Source organism: Podarcis bocagei (assembly GCF_964188305.1).
Source record: "Podarcis bocagei genome assembly, chromosome: 11".
Taxonomy (NCBI): Eukaryota; Metazoa; Chordata; class Lepidosauria; order Squamata; family Lacertidae; genus Podarcis; species Podarcis bocagei.
The window spans coordinates 17,769,695-17,796,268 of record NC_138136.1 but is presented as its reverse complement, the minus strand read 5'-3'; the positions used below and the strand labels follow the sequence as shown (position 1 = coordinate 17,796,268).

Sequence of the window (26,574 nt, the reverse complement as noted above, 5' to 3'; positions counted from 1 at the left end):
CTCTCTGGCATTCCTCAGTTGCTGTTTGGCGTCAGCACCCTGGAGCTGCCTTCTCCTGCTCAGCCATGATTGACAAGTGGCATGGAGCCTGGTGCCATTGCCCAATCTCTGCAAAGGTGTGCAGTCGTTGTGCCCATGATTTACAATCAAAACGTATCCTAAAATGCGCTTTATAATGTGCAAGGCTTGGATTATGTATAGAATGGATTATGATAGCCGCATCTGTTTCATTCTATTCTAGAATGTAAGTAATGTGATTTTCCCCCAAAGCCTTAAACGCCTATTTAAGTGGCTATATATTTCATGCTGTAATGTGTTGCACAAGCAATAAAGTATTTTATATTACATTGATATATTTTTTGCTCTTTTTTAAAGTGGAAATACATTTTTTATCGCAAATTTAGATAAAAAAATATGAGTACATAAATAATTAATAAAGTAATAAAAGGCTGCAATTTCCTTCCCAGAGAAGTTCTGTAAGCTATTGATTATAGCATTATTTTCACAACTCGGGCACTACAGCATATATTTGTGATTGGCCTTTGTTCAGTAAATTACCCCACCACCACCACCCCAACAGAAATATACTGCTTGATTTCTAACAATAGCGGTGTCATTCACAAGGAACCAGAGTTTCCACAAACAAATTCCCCTCTGTGGGTTCAGATGATAACAGGGATACCAGTATTCTGTCTCAGGAGGTTGCAGTACAAACAGGCTAAGTGTGTGTAGGAGGGATGGGCAAGAGTTCTGGTTCTGCCAGAGCAAGCCAGGCAAGGCAAGTTCCATTCCCAGCAAAACAATTACAGGCAAAGCTCAGTTTCCAACACAGAAAAGCTATGCAAAGTTCAAGTTTGAGGCAGGACCTTGGAGAGCTCTGTGTGGAACTCAGACAAAGAGGCCTGCATGTTGCTTCATAAACAGACAACACTAGACTTTAACAGGACTTCAGCTCAAACTGGATGGTAGAGCAAGGGGCTCCTAGTGAGTAGGGGTTTCTGGGAAAGCAGGGCTTGGTACTGAGAGCAATTCCTGCTCCAACTCTGACACGTCCACTGATTCCGTTGCTTCATTCTTTGATCTTGGGATGTAAGACCGTGGGTTTAGGAAGGCTGATGAAAGGACAGCTTTCCCAAGCCAAGTGTGAATTGCCTTCTAAAGCATCTATTTCTCTATTTGTAGCGTAGGGTATGAAACAGTAACCTGAACAAATGCTCTTCAAATATATGATCTTTTTTCTTCTCCGAATTTTAATTTTTAAATGCACAGGGAAAAGCAGGCCCTGGAGCCTTGCTTTGAATATTGCTTCTGCTACTAAAATCCCTTTCCCTCTCATTGAAACCCCCCACCCCTCCTGGGTGAAAACCTGAAGATTTCAACTCAAAAGAATGTTCTTAATCTTTGGGCTAGCTCAGTGCCAACAATGCTCCTTCCCTTCTGTCTAGGACCAAGAAACAACAACAAAAAAAGTCTTCCTCCTGCAGTTGCTGGATCAAATGAGTTATTTGCTAGTTGAGGAAGATTCTGCTGTCATGATGGAACCTTGGCTGAGGGCCAAACAAACATATTGATTATTCACACATATGATGTGGGAATTACAAAACAGATACAGTGGTACCTCGGGTGAAGTACTTAATTCGTTCCGGAGGTCTGTTCTTAACCTGAAGCACCACTTTAGCTAATGGGGCCTCCTGCTGCTGCCGCGCCGCCGGAGCACGATTTCTGTTCTCATCCTGAATCAAAGTTCTTAACCTGAAGCACTATTTCTGGGTTAGCGGAGTCTGTAACCTGAAGCGTATGTAACCTGAAGCGTATGTAACCCGAGGTACCACTGTATCCTTAAATCTTTTTTTCACTCTTTCAAAACAGCTACAGGGTGCTGCTAATTTGATTTGGTATGAGCAGAGTATTTTTAAAAAAATCAATTCCCCAGTCTAAATCGTCCCCATGGAAGTTGCTGTGTGGATCGTTCAAGCAAAGTGGTGAATAGATGTGCCATACAAGTCATTGTTTTTGCCCCCACTAGGGCAGGGAGGATGATTCTAGATGTGGGAAATGGTGTTAAGTGAAAGGATTCATGTCCCCCGCTGGTGACAGACCTCCTGTGCCACAGGAACCTAGGAAGCAGCCTTATAACAAGTCATGCTATTGGCCTGTCTAGCTCAGTATTGCCTGGGCCAAATGGCAGTATTGCCCCAGCCCTGCCAGCAGATGCCAGGGATCAAATCTCAGACCTTGAGGAAAAAAGCATGCACTCTACATTTGAGCGTCAGCTGTTATGAATACAGTGGTACCTCAGGTTAAGTACTTAATTCGTTCTGGAGGTCCGTTCTTAACCTGAAACTGTTCTTAACCTGAAGCACCACTTTAGCTAATGGGGCCTCCCGCTGCCACTGAGCAATTTCTGTTCTCTACCTGAAGCAAAGTTCTTAACCTGAGGTACTATTTCTGGGTTAGCGGAGTCTGTAACCTGAAGCGTATGTAGCCTGAAGCAAGGTACCACTGTAGTTTAACCATAACCCATTTTACTGTCAACTCCTCATCTGCATATCCTGACCCTCAGACCTAGCTGTTCACAACATTTAAATTGGCCGCATCTCCACTCATTTCCCTTGCATTGTGATTAAACACACGCACAAAGGTTACAGAGACTCATAGCTGTTCCTTTACCATTGTTAGATGTGATTGTTTAGTTCCTTGAACATACTTCCTGTTGCCTTGTAACTGCAAAGGATACACAATTGCAGCACAAAAAAACACCCTTAAGGCTGATTATACTTGTCCCAACAAGCTTTCTTCATAGCCATGTCTTTTAGATTAATAGTAAATTTCATTCACATTGTTGATGTAAATTTAGTCCTTTGAAAATGAGAGTCAGTTCACCCGGTTGGTGGGTGGAAATCCTGTGTATGTTGTGGAGCAGCTGGCTTGAATTCCTGCGGGCAGTTTTCCCACAGAGATCTGGTCGGCCACTGTGAGAATGGGATGCTGGAATAGATGGCCCATTGGCCTGATCCAACGGGCTTTTCTTATGCTCTTAATTCTGTGTATGTTGTGAATCAGCAAACCTGTAGTATGTGATGAGAAGTTTGTGCGCATATGCCCAAATCCCTATGGCAGCTTAACAACATTTTAGTGTTGCTTGCGCAAGCCTCAAGGCCTGGGTGCTTCTCTTCCCTTCTAATCTGGTGCATGAGGAAGAAGAAAGTTTTCACTTCCATTTTCAAATAACCAGGATTACTTGTTACAAGGGATGTGGGTGGCGCTGTGAGTTAAACCACAGAGCCTAGGACTTGCCGATCAGAAGGCCGGCGGTTTGAATCCCCGCATCGGGGTGAGCTCCCGTTGCTTGGTCCTTGCTCCTGCCAACCTAGCAGTTCAAAAGCATGCCAAAGTGCAAGTAGATAAATAGGTACCACTCCAGCAGATGGTAAATGGTGTTTCCGTGCGCTGCTTTGGTTTGCCAGAAGCGGCTTAGTCAAGCTGGCCACATGACCCGGAAGCTGTACGCCAGCTCCCTTGGCCAATAAAGCGAGATGAGCGCCGCAACCCCAGAGTCGGCCACGACTGGACCTAATGGTCAGGGGTCCCTTTACCTTAACCTTACTTGTTACAGCCAAGCCTGGACACTCTGGTTTAGGGAAACAATCTAAGATCATAAACCATGGTTTAAAGATAGTCAAGGTCAAACTCAGTTTGGGTTTGGATATAATGAGTAGCCATGGTTAGTTCAAAATAGAACCAAAGCTTTCAGTAATCTCACAGCCATGTGAGAGGAGCAGAGGAAAGCGGGGAGCCCACAAGCCGAAGACTCATACACTTAATAGTAAATAATAATTTACTATTGTGCCTGAACAGCAACAGTGGTTCTTATTCTGTGCCATCACCTTTCATGTCTTCATTAGACTTTTTGGCCAATTCAGTTTTAGGTAGGCTCTTAAAAGTTGGTTTCCTAGCTAACCTTACTGACCCAATTATACTTTAATTGGTACAGCCTGAGTCAAAGCTTACGAGCAAGTATTTCAGAATGTACCTTTTAAGTTCAAATAGGGTTGCCACAACACTGAAAAAGCAAGGAAAATGGAAATGGAAGGAAAGGTCATGTAGTCCCGAAACACCACTTTCACTCTTGATTAAAATCCGTGCTTAAAGTGCAGAAGTGAGGTTTATAAGAGTTGTGATTTTAGTCCCGTCCCCTTTCTAAGCTGGAAAAGAGCCTTGGAATGGCCATTTAAAAACAGAGAAGATGAGCAATCAACTGGGCACACCTGAGTGATATGCTTCTTCATGGAAGAAATCAGCTTTGAGGGTGCCTAATGTGCTGCCACCATTGGAACTTCTGAACAGCAGAATTGTGCAAGGACCGCTTCACTGAAGACTTCCAAAGAATAGTGTCCGCTACATGTCTTCCTTAATGAAGCATGGAGGACACTTTGGAAAATAAATCACCAAGCCATATGCAAGGCTCTTGTAAGCAAGAACCATGAGGCTTAGAATCATAGAATCATAGAGTTGGAAGAGACCACAAGGGCCATCGAGTCCAACCCCCTGCCAAGCAGGAAACACCATCAGAGCACTCCTGACATATGGTTGTCAAGCCTCTGCTTAAAGACCTCCAAAGAAGGAGACTCCACCACACTCCTTGGCAGCAAATTCCACTGTCGAACAGCTCTTACTGTCAGGAAGTTCTTCCTAATGTTTAGGTGGAATCTTCTTTCTTGTAGTTTGGATCCATTGCTCCGTGTCCGCTTCTCTGGAGCAGCAGAAAACAACCTTTCTCCCTCCTGTATATGACATCCTTTTATATATTTGAACATAGCTACCATATCACCCCTTAACCTCCTCTTTTCCAGGCTAAACATGCCCAGCTCCCTTATCTTGAATGCCATTTTTAATAAAAAGTCTTGTGCCTGTGTACTTTGGGGCGAGGGGAGGTTAAGTCTCACACTTATGTTGCCAAAGTTTGCGACTGGTGCACGGTGTGTATTGGTTAAGTTTATAACACTCCCATGTAGCATTTTCTCCAGATGTTTTTCTCTGACTTCAAATGTAAAACAAGACCATTTACGTGCATGTTCAGCATTCAAACTGACTTGGCCATGTTGTGGAGACATACACAAAAAGTTCTTTTGTGTCAAACCATTACTTTTAGTAAAAATTTTACAGATGCAAACCTTTGCAAACCATCTGGCCAAGCAGCCTATTTTTTGTCCAAACCCTGGATCATAATCCAGACAGATCTCTGTTCAAAAGCCCCTAAATATTTAACACTCTGGTTAATTGTGGGGCTACAAAGCTGAGGTGCAGGGGACAGATTAGGACATTTCTAGGCCTTGAGAAAAATATTGCTGTGCAGTCTCTTGAGTTTGTATGACCAAGCTTCAGGAAATTCCCTGAGTTGAATGCTTACACTTGAAGCTTAGAAAGAGGTTTTTTTATGCATTATCTGTAAGCCAAGAGTGTGCATCAAGAATCCTCGAAAACCTAACTGATCCTGAATAGAACTGAGGCAAATCCAGACATTCTTCACTAGGCAGATGGCATCTAGTTATGTTTCTCAGTGTTACCTGCATCAGATGAAGCTGTGCAGATCAGTATCTGGGGATGGTAATGGGCTGGATGAGCTTCAATAAACCAAACTGACAAGTTGGAGTTGCTGTGACTTTGTGGTTCCTGGGACCAGAAAATATGAAGGTGACATGTTTTGTATGTGGTTGCACTCCCCCAAAAAGACTGCAACTAGTGCAAAGTGCAGCAGCCAAAGTTTTGAGGGCCCTTTCTGCATGAAACAAAATCACAACAGTCTTTAAAGAACTGCCCTGGCTACCTATTTAGCACCTATTTACCATCTTTGAATGAGCTCAGAGGAGCCAAGACCCACCAGACGGCTTTGTTGGCAGTTTAGGAACACCCTTTCGCTTGAATTTTGGTTGGTGTCCATACTTTCCATCTTCTGGTAGAAGCTGAAGATATCCCTCACACATTATTTTATTAGGCCTGTCCTGGGACAGACAGATGTTGTGAGATCTCTCTTCCCACCCCCGTTTCAATTGAATTGTGGGTTTTTTTTGCTTTTATTGTATTATAATTTGTTTCTACAGACTCTGAAATCTCCCTTGATGAAGGAAGGAATAGAAATCTAGGGCGATATTACCTCAAGTACAATGGGACTTCTCTCTCTCCTCCATCTGTGTGCACCTGCGTCCTCTGCAATTCTGTTCCACAGGATTAGGGCAACCCCTAAACACATTTAGGGGCTGCTCAGCAGAAGGGGAGAACAGGAAAGTCCCATTACACTAGCAGTCATTATTTCACTAACAGGACTTAGTGCTATGTTGAATACAACCCCTTAGTAAGTGTACAGTGTTAATTTTTGTCTTTCTTTTCTCTCTTTTAAATAGGACTTTTATTATCCAACGAAGCCAATGAAGATGTGCATAGCAGAATGATGGAAGCACCTGAATACCTTGATTTGGATGAAATAGATTTTAGTGATGATATATCTGTAAGTTATCAGGCTTTTCTTTATTGAAAGGCAGTTTTTCTGTTGTTTTGGTTTTCGGCTTAAATGTTCCATCAGTTTCACCAAATGAGTGGAAAGCCTGAAAAAATGAAAAGTAAGGTGTGACAGGATTTTTTTAATATTATGGAGTGTCTTAGGGCACTATTTTGTCCTTAATGCTAGTTTGCATCTATATGAAGCCATTGAGACAGCTACAACCATTCCTGTACCAAGATAGCTTGATCATTGTGGTCCTGGCAATGGTTACCTCAAGACGGGATTGCTCCAATGTGTTCTGTGTGGGACTTAGAACCCTTGGCGCAGTTAGTGTGGAATGAAGATTGTTGACTAGGGGATGTATCCTCTTGATACCATGGTATCTACTGAAGGAGCTGCACTGACTGGCGATATGAGGTTCCAGAATCATGCAGCGTTGTGTAAGTCTTCATGACAGATTGTGGACAACTTATATCACCAAAGCCATGCTACACGACATGCCAATATTCTGGTTTTAGGGTTAAGTTCAATTAATGCAACAGGAGATTCAGTTGCGGTACTGATGGGTTGATAGAAACACACGCACGTTGAAGACTTAAAGACCTACCTCACATTTAAGGCCTGAATGTGCTCTTCTGTAATACCTGGGTAAATCCAGTTGCAATATATCCACTTGGGCCCAGGCTAGTCTTGAAAAGTCATCAGCAGTACACGGATTCAAATGTGCAAGAATCCCTCCAAAAGCAGGGTTGCCACCCATTCCAAGAATAACTTTGCATTAAGCACAGGGTATGGATGACATATGATGCCCTGGTTGTGAATTTGCTTAAAGTATGCAACATTTCTCTGATGAAAATAGGGATGTCCTATTCCAGAAGAAGAAGAAGAAGAAGAAGAAGAAGAAGAAGAAGAAGAAGAAGAAGAAGAAGAACTTTACTACCCATCTGACTGGGTTGCCACTCTGGGTGGCTTCCAACATATATAAAACATTTAAAAACATTTTTTAAAAACTTCCTTATAGAGGGCTACCTTCAGATGGCTCGGGGGTCAGATAACTCCATACCCTCCAACATTTCTCTGATGAAAATAGGGACATCCTAAGGAAGGACATTGCGGGATCAAGTCAGAAACTGGGACAGCTTCTATAAATGGGAGATGTCTCTGGAAAATTGAGACACTTGGAGGCCCTGGGATGGATCAGTTTCATAACTTATAGTGTGAGCCTAGCAATGTCTACTCTCAACGGGGCTGACTCCCAGGCAAAGCAGGTTAGGATTGCAGCCTAAGCCTTGTAGTGTTTATATTGCTATTACTATGATTTCCAAATATGGAAAGCCTTGGGGATAAAATTGAACTTCACTCTGAATAAACAACACTTCCATATATTTCTGCTGCTGTTACATTTTCCTATTTTATACCCCCTATTTCACACTACTTCCTAGAATCTACAAAGGTTAACAGTTCTGAGAGTGTATTATACCAATCTCTAAGGGACGTTAAGGATCTATTTAAGCCAGCAATATGCCTGGAGGATCTGAATACAGTAATCAATTGTGATGCCATTATTAAAATGCTATCATTCTATGGTGCATACTTTGCAGTTCTTACCGAAACTAATGATGCAGCTTATTCCAATGTCCCTAATGAGATCTTGACTATAGGTTATTCTATTTTATGAATACCAATAAAAGCTCCAAACCAAATATGTGTTAAATGCCTAATTAGCGAGGGAATTAGACATATGATTGCTGAATTTATGTTTTATTCTGGCCTTTATAGGGATATTGTTCATTTTTTAAAGTTTTAGCTGCTTTATTCAGAAGCCATTTTCTCCTAAATTGTATTTTAAACTTTGACTATCTCTATGTAGATTATTAATGAAGGCAGGCTAAGATTGCAAATTCATTAGACTGTGATCTAATCTCAAAAGAATAATTTATTTGAGGTAACTGTGCTTTTTATCACTGTGGGGTATAGGGACATGTCCCAGAGCATATTTCTAGGCTCAGTTTTATAGCAGCATAAAACAAAGAAGGTGTAACCTCTTCCTGACTTTCCCATTGTGCCTCAATAATTACCTTTAGTGTCAGTTTTAGAAATAGGTTAATAATGAATGCTGTGAAATGCTTTCTGATTTTTTTTTTAATATGCTTAATACATAAGAACAGTATTATTCTTAATTTTCAGCTTCCACTATCACAGGAAAGATTAGCTTGTAATGAAAATACACGTCTCAATAATAAACTTCAGGCTGCTACCAGCCTGCTAGATTGAAGAACAGTGTCTGTTACTTTTGATAAAACATTGCACTCTCTCTAATGTGTCATCATTGAGTTCTGTAAATAAAATCTATACCATTTGCATTCTGGTCCCACTGAGTGGACTTCATTCTGGGGTATAGATATGTTCTGTCACGTTTATTCAGGTTTTGTTCAAAAGTTGCAAATTCACAGTTTTGCAGGGAAATAACAGCAGAGCTGAAACCGACAGCAACATTCAATCACGACCCCCTCCAAAAACATTCCAATTACTTCCAAAAAAACATTCTTGTCTGGTTTTTGCTAATTTGTCATGTGCTACCTTACTGCGGCTAACCTATCTTCTTAAAGTTGCATACTGTTGAATTGTAAGGATACAAGCTTGATTTCCGTGGGTTCTGGGCAGCATTGAAATTCATTAATTTTAAAGCACTTACCTTTGGTTAGAGTCTGTCGAATGTTTGTTTCAACATCTAGTGCACTATTGGAAATAGTAATAAATAGTAGCTGAACAACCGAAATAATAACCTAAAAAGTTTAGCTCAGAGTAAACCAACTGAAATTAATGAGCATGACTAAGTTAGGTCCGGGGACGCGGGTGGCGCTGTGGGTTAAACACAGAGCCTAGGACTTGCTGATCAGAAGGTTGGTGGTTCGAATCCTCACAACAGGGTGAGTTCCCGTTGCTCGGTCCCTGCTCCTGCCAACCTAGCAGTTTGAAAGCACATCAAAGTGCAAGTAGATAAATAGGTACTGCTCCGGCGGGAAGGTAAACAGCGTTTCCATGCGCTGCTCTGGTTCGCCAGAAGCGGCTTAGTCATGCTGGCGACATGACCCAGAAGCTGTTCGCCGGCTCCCTTGGCCAGTAAAGTGAGATGAGCGCCCCAACCCCAGAGTCGGCCATGACTGGACCTAATGGTCAGGGGTCCCTTTACCTTTACCTTAAGTTACCTCCATTCAACTGAATAGGTCTACCTTGTGTAAAACTTTATTCAATGTCTGTTGTGCCTAGACATTGTCTATACTAGACCTGCTGTTTCTTCCTTTGATGATGAGATACCAAGCTTCACCCAAATGTTCAGTTAAATAAAATTGTAGTGCAGACATAGCCAATGTGGTGCCGTATAGGTGTTTTTATAAGAAGGTAAGAGGAGCCTGCTGGTTTAAGCCAGTACCCCACCTAGTCCAGTATCCTGTCTCACAGAGGCAAACTAGATGCCTGCAGAGAAACCAAAAGCGGGACCTGAACACAATAGCACTTTCCCTTCCTGCCATTTCCAGAAGCATACCATCACCCACTGCAAAGGTAGAATGTATTCATCAGAATTAGTCACCATTGGATAATAATAATAATAATAATAATAATAATAATAATAATAATAATAATAATAATAATAATTCATTATTTATACCCCGCCCCTCTGGCTGGGTTTCCCCAGCCACTCTGGGCCGCTTCCAACAGAATATTAAAATTCAATAGTATATTAAACATTCAAAGCTTCCCTCATTAAAAGCTGTCATCATCCCTGACAATTGGCTTAGCTTGGTTGGAGCTGATGGGAGCTGTTGTCTATCAACATCTGGAAAGGTACCATGTTGGCTAGAGTGTGTCTCAATAATAAGATGAAGCAGGTACAGAAAAAGTAATATTTAAAACTCAATGGCAAGACTTATCTGTAGCCACTCTCCATGGAACAAAGACAGGAGCCAAGGAAAGAAGTGTTCCCTCTTAGTAGCCTGGGAAAGAAGTGAGTAATGTTCTCTCTTGGCGCTTTAACAGTTTTTCTCAGCTGAAAATCCTGTTCATCGTATTGATAGAAAAGGCAGAAATTTCAAGCGTTCATATTTTGTTTTGGGACAGGAGCTGAGCAGGAGGAAATCTGCTAGTGCAATCAAACACACACCATTAAAAGCACAATCAAATTTATAGCATGTTTAATAGATTTTTCGTAGGGAACTGAATATATTTTAATACTGTTAAAAATGGAATGGTTTGCCATTCCAAGAGAGAGGGGAAATAATATATAGAGAAAAACACTGGACTAACAAAACACATTTCAATGGGGTATAAAAAGCCTGCTTGTAATTGATTTGCCAATTGTGTAACAGTTCAACCTGTACCACCTGGCTTCAAGAAGTTAGCATTTTCCTTGGAGACTTGATGCTTCCTTTTCTCCTGGTACCTTTTCACTGCTGAAATACAAAAATACATTGCTCAATATGTGTACGAACATGTGACGACATTTTTATTTCTTTAGTTTTAAGGTTTGTTAAATTTCTGGTACTGTTGTAAACATTGGTGTTTTGAACTCATCCTCGGTTGCTAGCTTCTGTTGTGTAACGTGTTATGGTTAGCTTTTTACAGTAAGCCACCCATTTAACTTTTGGATGTTGGGTGATCCATAGAATAAGGATTTTTCTGAAGTGTTCTACAGGCTGGGTGTCGGGCCAGAGACTATTTCCCAACCTTCTTAGGAAAGAGAACTAGGATTTTATCATCAAAAAGTGGACTTGCTCCACTGTTGTTGTTGTTGTTGTTTTAATCTGGCCATTGCCTCTCTTGGTATAGCATAGCCCATGATTCACCCCAGCTTAGGGACTGAAGACCCTAAGAAAGGTTGCCCAGTCTTGCAGTCCTAAACACCAGGAATGGGGAACTTGTGCCCCTTCAGTTGCTGCTAAACTACATCTCCCATCATTCCTGATCAGTGGCTATGCCGCTGCTTCACTACGGATATAAAACATCTAGTAAATGGACTGTGTTCTCAGATTCTTAGAGCTAAAAGTCCCATAGACTTAGCAGTAGGCTCAGTCAGAGTCAGGTCAACAGAACCTAAGAACCAAAAAAGGAAAGAAAGCTAATGAGATATGGGTGTGCTAGGTAAAATCTGTGGAGTGACAGGCTAATTCAGCTTCATTTGAATTGGCCAAGTAAGTTATTTCTGTAACTGGTCACCTGAGACTGACTGAATCATTTGATTTTGACATATAATTGGCAAATTATCAGTTCCAACAGCAAAGCCACTCATAGAACAGTTCGGCTATTATGTGGGAAGCTACTGGAGTTTTCCAAGTAATTCAGTTTTCTCTGCCATGTCTAAATATATCCCTAAATTTAAGAACATTATATCACCATATAATCTCAAAAATATTATAATGTTTCTTTCTTTCCTACCTATGTCTTTTGGCTTTGCAGACCGCTGTTACTAATGTGCAGAAAGGTATTTATTGTCAAAGGCATAATGAGTACCTTTGGCACCGAGAACAATGTTGGCATGAATTAACATTTTTGTGATGTGTAGCATTCAGTTTTGAAAGGGACTACGGGGATCAATATTAAATTACCTACAGAATTTTGTTTGTGGGAAAATTCTTTTTACAGTGTTGGATCATATGGGTGAATGAAGGCATTCCACAAGTTTATGAAGAAATTATTGCTGCTTACTCAGACATTTGACATTGCTTTAAGAGGGAATCCAATGAATAGCTTGCTGATTAACATCAGGTGTTCCCCCTTGCAGCAAATGTATGTTTGCTGTGATAATACTCTTTGAGAAACTGGTTTCTCCCCTGTATACATTTACTGTATAAGGAATAATTTCTGTAGGATCCTAAGATTTCAGAGAATTACATATAGATAGAAATTTGAGTCTAAGCATATGTTAGACAAACTATACACACACACACAGTGGTACCTCAGGTTAAGTACTTAATTCATTCCACAGAGGACCTTAAGGTCCACAGATGACAACACTTTGGAGATCCCGAACCTCAAGGAGGTTAGATTGGTCTCAACTAGGGCCAGGGCCTTTTCAGTACTGGCCCCGACTTGGTGGAACGCTCTGTCACAAGAGACTAGGGCCCTGCAGGACTTGACAGGGCCTGCAAGACAGAGCTGTTCCACCTGGCCTTTGGTTTGGACTCAGTCTGACCCTTATGTTTACCTCCCCTTATGGTTTTGATCTATGGGCTGCTATTAAAATGAGGCTGCATTTTAAATTGTATTTTAACCCGTATTTTAATAAACTGGGTTTGTTTGTTTGTTTTCCCCTGTTGTGTTTTATTGTAATTTTATTGGTGTTAGCCGCCCAGAACCCAGCTCTGGCCGGGGAGGGCGGGGTATAAAAAAAATATTATTATTATTATTATTTAAATTCTATGATTCTATGTTTCTGTGACATACCACAGCTACGGGGGCTTTGCTTCCATGATAGGGAAACTAGATGACTGATCTGCTGGGCTTTGTGGGTCAGATTGTTCTAAAAAATCCTTTGTTCACTATCTTCCTCTGGCAGCAGAGTGCAAGTGTCCTTAAGTGGCACTTTTATGTTGCTCTGAAATGGGGGGGGGGGTTACCACCTTTGTTCTAAGCCTCCAGCAGAGCACTGGGTAATACACAACATCATTAAAATGAGGCATCCACTTGTGGTTAGATTTTGTAAGAAAATTACTGAGCAAATGTGATTTTTTGTTTTTCAGTATTCAGTAACTTCCCTCAAGACTATCCCAGAATTACGTAGGAAGTGTGACTCACAAAATGAAGACAGAACAGGTATGCTGCTCATTTCTGTTCTGCAATCGTCATTTTTATAGGGGGATTTTTGTTCAAGTAAAGACTGTGACAGACTGTCTTCTTCTTCTAAACTTTGGTATTTGTGTGATAGCTGTCTGGTAACAATGAGTTTCTTTCTCCCCTGTTGCTTTTCCTCTGAATTTCTTCTCTCTTAAGATGTTAGGTTATTAGCAGCAGCAGCAATAACAACAAAAGTTCCATAAAAGGATTTGGCGGCACACAGATAAACGCAGGGTTTAACCTCAGCAGCTCCAAACCACAGTATATGCAACAATTTACTGAAAAAAACCGAGAAACCATTAGTGACAAGACATAATGATGTAGGCGCCAATGAAAAAATGTTGGATACATTTACTACCCATATGGTCATGACCAGTTTGAGGCATGATGTTTTGCCAAATTCTGAAACTCTATCAAGGATGCTACAAGATAGAATCTACTCTCAGGCATACTGTAACAGTTAAGATGAAAGCAAAGTTTTTGCGTTTAATAGTGTAAACTAAATGAAGAGCCATGGCACACAGATGAGAACCAGCTGGAGACCTTTTCTCCCCTACTGACAAAAAAAAAGTGCATTCCGTGTTGTTTTTCACTTTGTAAATCGGATTAAGGCTCTTTTGTTTCTGTCTTCAGCACGGAGCAAAAGTATACTGGTGAGAGGGCATTGCCCTCTGAAAATTTCATTGTGCTTACATCAAATGGTAATTTCATTAATATATTTGAAGCTAAAATGCCAATTGTAGAAACCTGGGGCCTCGGGGGGGGGGGAGGTTAGGAACATTTGAAGACCCAGGCGTTGGCAAGTATTTTATTTATGTATTGTGTTTCACAAAGGAGAAAACTGCCATTGCTTTGTAGCGTAGGTGTAGAATTTCTCTGCCACAACCATTAATGGCTAAATTGCCACACCTCCTTACTGAGTCACATGTGAGAACAAAGCGAAAACAGTATCTTTCTCTCTTCTCACTTCTGCCTTGAGCCCTCACTCCCAATACTTTACTTCCAGCAATGGTGAGGAAAGCATTGCTTTTGCATCTCCTAAGGCAAGGAAATAGGCAAGGTGCCGCTGCAAAGTGGAAACAGCCCCCCCCCCCTTCTACAACTTTCCATATGCTAGTCAGGATTCCTGAGTAAATGAAAGAGTTAAACCGATTCAGAAGAAGAAAAAGAAATTATGTAAAAACGGCTCAAAATTATGTTAAAAATTATACTCAGTACAGTGGTACCTCGGGTTACATACGCTTCAGGTTACTTACGCTTCAGGTTACACACTCTGCTAACCCAGAAATAGTGCTTCAGGTTAAGAACTTTGCTTCAGGATAAGAACAGAAATTGGGCTCCGGCGGCGCAGCAGCAGCAGGAGGCCCCATTAGCTAAAGTGGTGCTTCAGGTTAAGAACAGTTTCAGGTTAAGAACAGACCTCCAGAACGAATTAAGTACTTAACCTGAGGTACCACTGTAGAGACATACATTTATGATTGAAATCCTGTGCATAGTCTTTTCTAAAAGGTATTTAAGGATAGGCAAGAACACACTGGGTTGTGTCTAAGGGGTGCAGATTAGATCTGATTTGAGACACCTGTCATGTTCATTGGATTGACTTAGAAGCAACGCAAGCCACTTCCCAAATTTTCTGGAAATAGCTCGTTTAGTTTCCGAGTCAATTCACATTCAGCCTAGCCTGCTCCCCTACCCCCATCAAAAGTCCCCAAACCATCTTCACTGCCCAGACTAGATCTTCAAATTCCTTTCCTTCCTTCCTTTCTCTTGCCAGGCTGGCATGTCTGGAGGTCCCACTCTGGTAGCAGCAATAGGCTGCGGGGAAAGGAAAGAGAAGTGTCTCTCTTTCTCCTCCCAGATACTTGGTGCACTGTATATCAGCATAAAAAAATTCCTTCCAGTAGCACCTTAAAGACCAACTAAGTTAGTTCTCGGTATGAGCTTTCGTGTGCATGCACACTTCTGAGGAACTATCTGAAGAAGTGTGCATGCACACGAAAGCTCATACCAAGAACTAACTTAGTTGGTCTTTAAGGTGCTACTGGAAGGAATTTTTTTATTTTGACTATGGCAGACCAACACGGCTACCTACCTGTAACTGTATATCAGCAGTCGTAGAAGATACAAGTTCACAATAGACCATGCTACATGGCAGTAGCCCTTGGAAAAGCTACACTTTCCCGAACACTGCTGAGCTCTTGGGTCCTGTCATGCACCCATACAGCACACCAGGCATTGGAGAGGAGAGAGAGAAAAAGAACATGGGTGGATTTTAATCCAAGCCTGAAGGAGCGTCTCCACCCCCATCGTCCAGCGCCAAGGGCCTTCTGGCGGTTCTCTCACTTTGAGAAGTGAGGTTACAGGGAACCAAGCAGAGGGCCTTCTTGGTAGTGGCGTCCGCCCTGTGGAATGCCCTCCCATCAGATGTCAAGAAAATAAGCAACTATCTTACTTTTAAAAGACATCTGAAGGCAGCCCTATTTAGGGAAGTTTTTAATGTTTAATGCTGTATTGTGTTTTTAACATTCGGTTGGGAGCCGAATGTTATTTATACCCCACCCATCTGGCGAGGTTTCCCCAGCCACTCTGGGCAGCTCCCAACAGAATATTAAAAACACTATAAAACATCAAACTTAAAAACCTTCCCCAAACAGGACTGCCTTCAGTTGTCTTCTGAAAGTCAGATAGTTGTTTATTTCCTTGACATCAGATGAGAGGGCGTTCCACAGGGTTGGCACCACCACCGAGAAGGCACTTTTCCTCGTTCCCTGTAACCTCACTTCTTGCAGTGAGGGAACTGCCAGAAGTCCCTCGGAAGTGGACCTCAGTATCTAGGCTGAACGATGGGGGTGGAGACGCTCCCTCAAGGTCATGGGTTTGAGCCCTATGTTGGGCAACAGATTCTTGCATTGCAGGGAGTTGAACCAAATGATCTTCATGGCCCTTCCAGCTCCACAATTCGATGATTCTGTGATCTTGTTGTTGTTTTGAAGTTGGGCTCTGTGGTTTATTTACTGGTGTATCTGCTGAATTTTCTCTGCCATTTCACCGCCACCAAACAGTTTCAGGCTTCTTTCCCTTTCAGGAATGATTGGAATTAATCAGGGCTCATGTAGCGAGCATGATTAGCAGCACAGCACTATGTACCCAGTCAGATCTCATTATACACTAGCATCTCTGAAAATGCTTCCTTAAGAGCATTTTGCCTTTTTTTCTCTTTGAAGGACGCCTCAAAAATTGCCAGACTGGAATGCTGTTGAAACCACACCACAGTTTCAGCTTAGTTCTAATATGAATAAATCATAGAATCATAGAACAGGGATGATGGAGATATTGTGGCAGGCAAGGCAGCTTGGTCTCCCTATCCCCTTTATACCTTTATTGCTTAAATAAGAGGAAACACCTGGAAGAATCTATATACAATCATACCTCGGGCTGATGTTGCTTCAGGTTGAGCACTTTCGGGTTGTGCTCTGCAGCGACCCGGAAGTAACGGAACGTGTTTTGCCACTCGCACATGTGCAGACAGTCAAAATGACGTTACACGCATGTGCAGAAGCGGCGAATCACGACCCACAGAGCAGGTTGCGTTTACTTCAGGATGAGAACTGGGCTCCGGAACGGATCCCGTTCATATCCAGAGGTATCACTGTACCCAGATGAAAAGGTGCCTGAGGTTGTTGAGTTTTGTCTGTGTGCGCTGATACTTTGTGTTCAGTATATTTTGGGAAGAAGACTTGGGAAAGGAGAATTGAAACCAAGAATGTAGTAAGCTGGGGAGCTATGCCTAAGATAAATATTTTGGTTAGGGGCCAAGTGATCTCAGAATTAAAACTACCTAGCATCCTAATAATAGTATCTGTCACATTTAAGTTTGAGATTTTCATCTCTCTCTCTCTCTCTCTCTCTCTCTCTCTCTCTCTCTCATAGCATGTGCAAGTTTGTGTCTGTGCCTGTGCCCCAAATCTTTTAAGTACCTAGCAATGCTCCTGGATATATTGTAGCCCCCTCATCCTTAGTATAGGCTAAGAAATGAAATCCAAATAAAGGAGGAGGATAGATAACCCAAATGCATTAATTTTCCAACCCTAAATGCTTGAGTTTCTTTTGTCTGAACAGATCAATTTTATATATTAAGTCTGAACCTAACTCATAGAGCCAAAGCTTCAAATTGATAGCTAAGTCAATACTGAAAATATTACAATTCTTCTGCACGTTACCATTTTGTCCTCCAGGAAAACAACACAGGGAGAAAGTGGATTCTCTGAAAACTTTATATTTTTCAGCTATGGCAGAGCCATTCACATGCTGGGGTTTTTTTATCTCAGCCCAGAAGCTATTTGCTTAGATCCGCCATATATTTTGGATTTACACTAGAAAGCTCATTCAACCTTAAAAGGCAAATAATCATCTCTGTGCAAAGAAGGTGATGACTAACAAAACGTTAATGCCTTGTTGCTGTCTAGACCCCTTTTGTAAAAAAAAAAAAAGTATTTTCCTTGAGGCTAGGACAAAATTTGCTTTCTGTGTAAAGTCTTGGTCCCTGTTAGAATGAAACAGCTGGGAAACATGTGGTTTCCATTTCCCTCTATCACTTGGGGGGGGGGATTCACATGTAAATAAAACCAGCATTAAACTGTCACCCTTTGAACTCAGGATCGTATACAATATATAAATAAATCTGTGCAATGGGATTTTTGTATTGAACATCTTAAGCTGCATGTTGTTGTTGGAATAATAAATAATTAGCCGAATAATACCATTCCAAAAGCTTCTGAAGATATCCAGGTAATAAGTCAAACCTTATTCTGTTCCTTTCAAAATGTACTTTTTTGCTGTTTTGATAACAATGTTAGCACAGCTGCTTCTTGAAACAGAGTGTTTCTTAGAAGCTCAACTTGAGTGCAAGATAGATGCAACTGAAGCATTGCATTTAGTACACGCAATAAATCGAAGTGTGGCTCTGCGAAGAAACACTTTTACGAAGTCCAATCCTACACATTAAAGGGTGACTGTCAGACAGTTTTGTGAGGCCTTCCCTACTAAACGAAGTGAACTTTGATAAAATCAGCTAATACTTACGATAGCAAGAATCCATTTGAATTCTGAAGAATGTGTGATAGGGAGAGATGATACATTTTGCAGGAGATCTGTGACCACATCTCCCGACTTTTGTTTTAAAAATGAAAAGTGGCATTAGCGGGTTGTGAACAGTGCCGGAGTTACATACAGTGGTACCTCGGGTTAATTTCTGTTCTCATCCTGAAGCAAAGTTCTTAACCCGAAGTACTATTTCTGGGTTAGCAGAGTCTGTAACCTGAAGTGTATGTAACCCGAGGTACCACTGTATAATCTAAACAAGCTATAGCTTAGGGCTATAAAAGGGGGAAAAACTGGGTGTACATTTCCAAAATATAAGATAAAAAAATAAAACCTACACACAGCAAGTGTTTTGTGTTGTGTAGGCTCCTTTGATGTAGGTAATGGGCCCCGCCTGCTAGCCTGCTCTCTAAAATATCATTGGTTTGCTCATTTCTATATCAATTACTTCAATAAAATACATGTTTTGTTATGTGTAAATGGCTTTAGATACCTATAAGGTCCATAAATTACCATATAGCATATTTTCAACACAAAAAACAGTGACAATTTGTTGTTGACCAAGGACAGCTGGACATACAGGGTGAGTCTTTTAAAAGAGGCCCCATGGAACATGTGGACTCTGTATCCACGGGGCCTCTTGTAATGGACTCACCCTGTATAAAGGGCCCCATTACCTTCAGTAGGTTTGGGCTTCATCAAACCGAAATCTGGCCCTGGTTGTGAATGTGGAAATAGCAGCAGGGAGGAGGCACTTAATCTTCTCTCATCCTTCTGCTTAGGATTGTGCCCCATTCTGCTATTTGTCCCATGGAGAGCAATATCTGTATCCCTCTTTCAGTGAGGCAGGTAGCCTGGGGGAGATTTTGATCAAGAGGACTGTGAGAGAAAGAGCTAAACACCCTTTCCTTCCCTCCACCACCACGGAAAGCACATTCACAACCTTCTCCTCTGCTGCCTCTGCAGCTTCGTTTCAGAATCAGAAAAAAAACACTACAGGTATTTGACCTTCAGGTTCAAAACTAGAATACAAGGCTGTGAATATTTTCTGATCATTCTCTATGAGCCAAAATTACGATCTAAATTTAATGTGGCTTCCACAGTTTTTCACGTTTCACCCCCCTGCCATGAATAGTGCTCTGTATTTCTGTCGCTTAATTTTTAGCAACCGAAACCATGCGGTGTGCACGGTGGTCATTAAAATACAAGGTATAGTTTCCCCCACGGTATTTTCACAGTACTTTAATTATGGGTAATTATGTTTCCAAGGTATCTTCTTTTCAAAGTATACAAGATAGGAAGAATGCATGCACGGGTGATGATGAAATCGTATTCATTTGAGGTTGTGTTTCTTGTGCTTTTTTTAGTTCCCAGCACGAATTGGAGTTCAGGAGTTTCGACGGTCCTCGGAAATGCACAAAAACCAACAGGCATTGCGGATATGTACAGTAAATTCAGACCGGTGAAGAGGGTTTCTCCCCTTAAGCACCAACCAGAGAGCTCAGAAAATAATGAAAGTGATGACCAAAAGAACCAGAAGATGGAGTGCCAGAAAGGCAGTGACTCTCCACCTGCACCTCAGAACGGTGATCAACTTCCAGGTAATGGAGAGAGCCTTAAAACAAAATGCATTGAGCCTGGAGTTCTGCTTGGTGAGTTGGAGCACTACGACCTAGACATGGATGAAATTTTGGATGTGCCTTACATTAAATCAAGCCAGCAGCTCGCTGCTTTTGCCAAGGCTGCTCCAGAGAAACGGATTTTGAGTGTGTACTCAACACTGAATGGTCTCAGTGGCAAGTCATGCCCAGCAGGGAACACAGAGAAGGCACCGACAGGGACAACACAGTTCTGTGTTCTGTCCCCTGTGAAAAGCTCCCAGCTGAGAAAAGGGCAGCCCATTGTCCCTGATCAGCACAAGCATTTAGCTGAAGAATTGGAGTCCCCCCAGCCGCTAGTTAAATGTGGTTCGCTCCATGAACCCGAAGCCCAGACCAAGGGCTTCCTCAACAGGACGTTGGCTGATAAAATGGAGAAGACGGTGCCCCACTGTCAGTTAAAGACTTTTCATCTGCAGGCAGCAGCGCCAGAAAGCAAGCAGGATGAACTAAACCTCAGTATGAACTGGAGCAGCCCCGGAGGTCCAGAAGAAAGGAGTGAGGACATGAAGAAAAACAAGAGCATCTTAAATATTGTGAAAGAAGGGCAGATATCTCTACTGGTAAGTTTTTTAATCGTTCAATCATTCATTCATAAGGCACACAAGCAGGAGGGAAAAGTTGCCGTTGAGATTTTCCCTGGAGAAAACCACACATTTTAATTTTCTAAAAAGGACATTTGTTGAAGACAAGTTGCATGGGAAAATAAAAACTCAAGATTATAAAAACTCAAGGATGGTTGATTTTAATGTAGCTACTTAGCAGGGCGTGTATACGTTGCATCTTCCATTGTTGTTTTAAAGCTTTTCGGAATGGCGGGGCTCCACTTGTTCATTTATTAGTAGATTAACTCTGTTCCTACTCAGAGGCCAATAATAGTAACAGAGAGGCTTCTGTTGTGTGTTCTGATTAATATTCAAGAGTGTTTACCCCATCTTATTGCAACAGCTTTCATGAACAGGAGCTCACACAGAAGCCCCAATTGGCCTCTGACCCACATGGAGATTTTAGCTAGTTACAGCTTTGTGATAAAACATCATTAAACGGCGTTTCCAGAGCAACTAGATGTAAGCTAACAAGGTTGGGGGGAAGCAAGCCTTATCTGCATTCATATTCATTACTTTGCGCCTACTTTTGTTTATGTTTTACCTACAGTTTTTTCCTAAAGCAGGACAGAGACAGATCATGAATGCAGCAGCTTAAAAAAGGAGCTAGTATTCAGTTGCACAATAATAATAAAAATAGTCAATTGTGAGACCAAAAAACCCTTGCTTTTTTCCTTTAAACCCTTAAAGGAAAAATAAGAACAGTCCCTTCTTTTCTCTATATGAAAGTACTAAGTAGAAACTCAGATTGTAATGTATTCAAATATTCTCATCACAGTTTATTTTGCTTTTCCCTCTCAATTTGTTTCTTCAGCTATCTGTAATCTCTTGCTTTTTTTCTTATAATAATTATCAGGCATGGTATTTTCAGTCTAGTGCAACGCTTGGCCCAGTGGGATTCTCGTAGTTAATACTTTATAAGATTTCTTGCTCCTTGAGACGAGCTGAAGTTTTCATATTGTAGTAAAGTGAAAAGCTGAAAGACATGTTGGTTCTGGAATGTAATATAGAAGATGCCATGCAAATAAAAAAATATGTTTGGGTCTGTTTCTAATGTCAAATATGAAGAGCAATCCTGTGGTAGAACTAGCTTGCATTTTCCTTTATCTGACGGATTAGTACACAAAGAGCAGTACAATACAATGTAACCTTATATTGTTTTATGGGCATTCCCTTAGGAACATAGGAACTGTCGTACTGCAGCAGATCAATATTCGTTCATGCCTATTCCAGATCTGCCTTCATAAAACTGAGTGACATTATACAATTAATTCAATCCAATGCTTCACCAGTCTGGAAGGAAACTCTAGGGTTGGGGGTTTTTTTCTTAATCATCCGGGGCATTCCAATTATTTTCTTTCCTTTGTTTGAAACATTATAGATGTCTACTCCTTGACTTAGGATATTAGACAGCATGTCTCAAGCTCTAAATCATTATTTCCAATCTTTTGATTGTGCTCACATATTAAAGTTAGAAGGAGCTGAGGGAACTCACAAAGAATCTATCAGAATAACTCCGCTATTGGAGGAAAGCTTAGAACACTATAAATCCTAACTAGTGCCTTTTCAGAAGCATACTGTTGTGGGTGCCTTTTAAAGGACTATATTATATTTATCATAATTTAATTAGGAGTTTTAGGTACAGACAGGAGGGTAGGATTAGATGATGTATCACATCAATATACTGTACAGAATCTATGTAGATCCACTTCTGTTTTTTTGTTATTTTGCTAAGAATTCTTATATCCATGGTGGTACACAGCCAGCTTCTTGACTCCCAGCTGGGATGTGTATATGGCCAATTACTACAGCAGTTATTTGTATCAGTTAATGACTGTAATGCTTGGAAAACTTTTAAAATGGGCTGTAATGAAACAGCACTCTATGCAAATCCAAGTAGTTCTGATATTGCCTATCACAAAAGAGAGACTCCATAAACAAAGCCTCTAATCACCCCTGGAGCCAAGGCTCAGAAAGAGTTGCTTCCATATAGCAAGGAACTCTTAAATCCATACAGCAAGAGTAGGGTGGAGGTTAGAAGAACACATCAATGGAAGTGATACAGGACACAGTTCTTAGAGTCTCTTCCAACAGATCTTAGTCAGAAAGATATGCAAAGTCAGAAACGTGCTCAATGATTTAGCATTATTAGTGCATCCCTAATGGGTTATTTGGACCCATCCACAACAAATAAAGAGACCCAAATAGCATCTGTATTTGGGTGTGTTTGTTTGCTGTGTGGACAGTGGTACCACTAAGACTGGACTAATTAATGGGCACATGTCTGGGGCCCCATGCAGCCCTGAGGTCCCTCAAACACTCCAGCAGCCCCATGGCTATAAGGGGACTTTATTATTCTTTCAATGCTGTGTAATAAAAATTCTGCCTGCATCATACTCATCATTGCAGCAGCACAGAAGTCTCATGCTAGCTTCTAGCCTGGCAGGCACTTCCCAGGCTGCCCTCCTGAGCATCCCACGAAATTCTGCCACAGAAAGCTCTGCATTCCTGTGAGTACATGCAAGACTAGACTTCTTTTAAAGCCTTGCACACACACTTGCAGCAGCGCAGGGCTCTGTGTGCCGGCTGTCAGCCTGGCAGCACTTCCCAGGAATGCCATGTGAATCCATGCCATCACATAGTCAAGTGGGCATGTGGTGATTTTACTACATAAAGAAAACTGACACTCCGTACAGTAAAATAAGGCAGGCAATTCAGCCTACACCCTACTCGAGGGAGAAGGATAGAGCAGCCAAAGTGAGCAGAGGGATGGGGCAAAAAGCACATTTTCCAGGGCCACCTCAAACTTGTCCGTACATCTGTCTGTTGATTATTTTTACAAGACTCTCATAGTCTGTATCTTTATCTTTGTCTGTAAATTAAATGTGATCAATGAAATAAAACTGAGACTGGTGCAGTTCCTTTGCCAATGGTTGTACTCAGTCTCTCTCTCTCTCTATATATAGACATATACACCATAGATAGATAGATAGATGATAGATAGATAGATAGATAGATAGATAGATAGATAGATAGATAGATAGAGTTTGCTAACTTGATGACCTCCATATGTTGCTCCCATAACCCCCAACCATTGGCCGTGCTGTTTGAGGTTGATGGGAGCTATAGTTCAAAATATCTGGAAGGGACCATCTTGGCTTATCCCTGGTCTATGTGATGTGCTGGTCCTTCTAACAACCTAAAAAAAAGGTAAATATAGGTCTCCTAGAGTGGGCAGTTGTACAAGCCAACTAGGTAGCCAACAGGCCATTCAATCAGTATTTTATTTATTTGCAGACACATAAACCTTAGTAGCTGCTAAAATGGGCTCACATGGAATTAAATTACTAACTCTCCCATGTCGTCTTTTGCACAGCCCCACCTCGCAGCTGACAACCTGGACAAGATCCACGATGAAAACGGCAACAACCTTTTGCATGTTGCCGCATCACAGGGGCATGCAGAATGCCTACAGCATCTCACCTCTCTGATGGGCGAAGACTGCTTGAATGAGCGCAACAGCGAGCAGCTAACCCCTGCTGGCTTAGCAATAAAGGTAGTGTGACTTCCTACGGTGTCTAAAGGCCAAACTCAAAATTGGCCTGGGAGCCCAGATCCTTTCCAAACTTTTAAAAAACAGTGTTGTGGGGAGAGAGGAAGTGTTGTTTAAACTTGTTGCAGAACACACACCAGGACACAGACACACGCCGCCCTACGCTCTGCAGAAGCTTTCTGTCAGGGATAGGGAAAGCGAGCCTGACATGGTCAAAATGGCATCACAGGCCATTATGCAGAACTGGCAAAATTGACATACAAACTGTGAGAAAAGGACAACTGTGACTTTAAAGAAGAATGGGAACTTTTCACAAATTACTTAAAAAGACAACAAAATGAACTGGACTCCTTGGCAGGTTTTGAATAAACATACACAAATTTATTGATTGATAACATGGTAGAATAGAATAGCAGCTGGCAGCTGGAGAAGTTTCGCTAGGTCATTGGGCAAAGTGGGGCAAACCATTGACGGGCACGAGAGAAGCCGGCGAAATCCATGGAAATGGTTTATTGAATATTTACAGACAAATTGTAAACAGATAAAAACACTGGCAGGATTATTGTAATAACCTGCAGCTATATAAGAGTATCTGAAGCTGAGGCTCCAATACTTTGGCCACCTCATGAGAAGAGAAGACTCCCTGGAAAAGACCCTGATGTTGGGAAAGATTGAGGGCACAAAGAGAAGGGGACGACAGAGGACGAGATGGTTGGACAGTGTTCTCGAAGCTACCAGTGTGAGTTTGACCAAACTGCGGGAGGCAGTGGAAGACAGAAGTGCCTGGCGTGCTCTGGTCCATGGGGTCACGAAGAGTCGGACACGACTAAACAACAACAATATATGAGTATATAGTTAAAGAGGTTAAATAAATGAGTAAGTTACGTTAATTTGGATATGCAGAAGATATTAAAAATAAATTTAAGGAACTGCAGAAAGAGGGGGAAGGAAGTCAAGTTTCAAAATGTTAAGATGACTGTAAAATCAATAAACATATATATCTGAAAAGTCTAAATAAAAATTAATAAATAACAAGAAGAAGGAGAGCTTGCTGGATCAGGCCAACGACCCATCTAGTCTAGCATCATGTTTTTACAGTTGCCAATCAGATGCCTGCGGGAAGCCAAGAAGCAGGATTCAAGGTCAAGGGCACCCACATCTCCTGTGAGTTAATTGGCGACCATTTGTTCCTGGTTGGTTGCCATTGAGCAGGATCCAATGGCGTCACTGGCTGCTGCTTTTTATTTTTGGTTTTGGGAGAGTTTTCTAAGCAAACCGTTGTGAGATCCAAGCAACATTCTTTAGAAGCAGGTCATTCAAGCAGCTTCAATGAAAGATCAACTGCAACCACAGATCATCCGTTTTATATCACATACCTGTGACAATTTGCCATCCACACATTAGGGGGTTCCACTATGATTCCATGGTGCAACAATATGCTAACTGGCTCAGGTTTGTTTTGTTTTTTTTGAAAACCCTTATTTCCAGAATCAGACCTGAGGCACAAGTTGATTATGCTGTAATAATATGAGTATATTAAGGAAGATAAATGAGATGAAAGGTACATATGTGAAGGCTGCTGATACTCCTGGGTTTTTCTTATGCAGCGTCTACTTTAATGTGCCACATCCAGAGCTGAAACGTCTTAGATATCAAAACCACTTTGGAATATCACATGAAGGTAAACATTTACCTCTTGTGGAGAACAGCAGGCAACCTGTCAGAAACAAAAATAATTAATGTCATCTGGAAGAAAGTTCAGACTACAGGAAAATCTGTAATACAAGAAAACACTACATTTTATAGCACTGCTGTGCCCTTGTAAAATTCAGTGGTGTGCACAGGAAAGACAATGATGGAGTTAAACTTCTCTTGGGATATTCTGCAAATGAAGCAAAATAAATGAAGCAAAATACTGGGGCCACTTTCGCAGGGTGAAAGCAAGAGGTTCTGGAAAAAGCACAAAATAGGAATGGCGGGCTCCTTAACTTTTATCTCCCTTTTAGGAAAAGTTTGGAAGTATGTTCAGGTCTGATCTCTGGTGGAATCCAAGGCTGTGGTCATGAGAGAAGCAAGACCCCCTTGGGGTGTTAATGCTGTGAGCCCTTCCATTGTAGGCTCAGGTTGTCTATGTGTGTAACTAAGCCATATATCATAAAGACACCACAGTCTCCACTGTTCCTCATTCCCAGGAAACTGAACCCTGGGTGAGGAATCCCTGGAATCTCACACGGCTCAGAGATTGGGGTGGTGTGCAAGAGTATACTTACTCAAAAGTTACTCCTGGTTACTTGTGTTTAGGATTATAAATGAAGGATGCCAATCTAT

At 41.5% G+C, this 26,574-nt stretch overlaps 1 protein-coding gene across 5 annotated transcripts in view; it reads left to right on the top strand.

Annotated features, from left to right (window-relative positions):
* Nucleotides 1-26,574, top strand: part of SNCAIP (synuclein alpha interacting protein) — a 121,014-nt gene that overhangs the window by 58,150 nt on the left and 36,290 nt on the right. For 4 of the 5 annotated variants that reach the window (XM_081213598.1, XM_081213596.1, XM_081213595.1 and 1 more), the window contains exons 3-6: nt 6,402-6,505; nt 13,237-13,309; nt 19,798-20,651; nt 24,070-24,249. In XM_081213598.1, coding sequence (XP_081069724.1) covers nt 6,446-6,505; nt 13,237-13,309; nt 19,798-20,651; nt 24,070-24,249 — 1,167 coding nt within the window. In that variant the 5' untranslated portion in view covers nt 6,402-6,445. Of the gene's footprint in view, nt 1-6,401; nt 6,506-13,236; nt 13,310-17,278; nt 17,304-19,797; nt 20,652-24,069; nt 24,250-26,574 lie in introns of those variants that run through there. The other variant, XM_081213599.1, reaches the window with a different exon arrangement.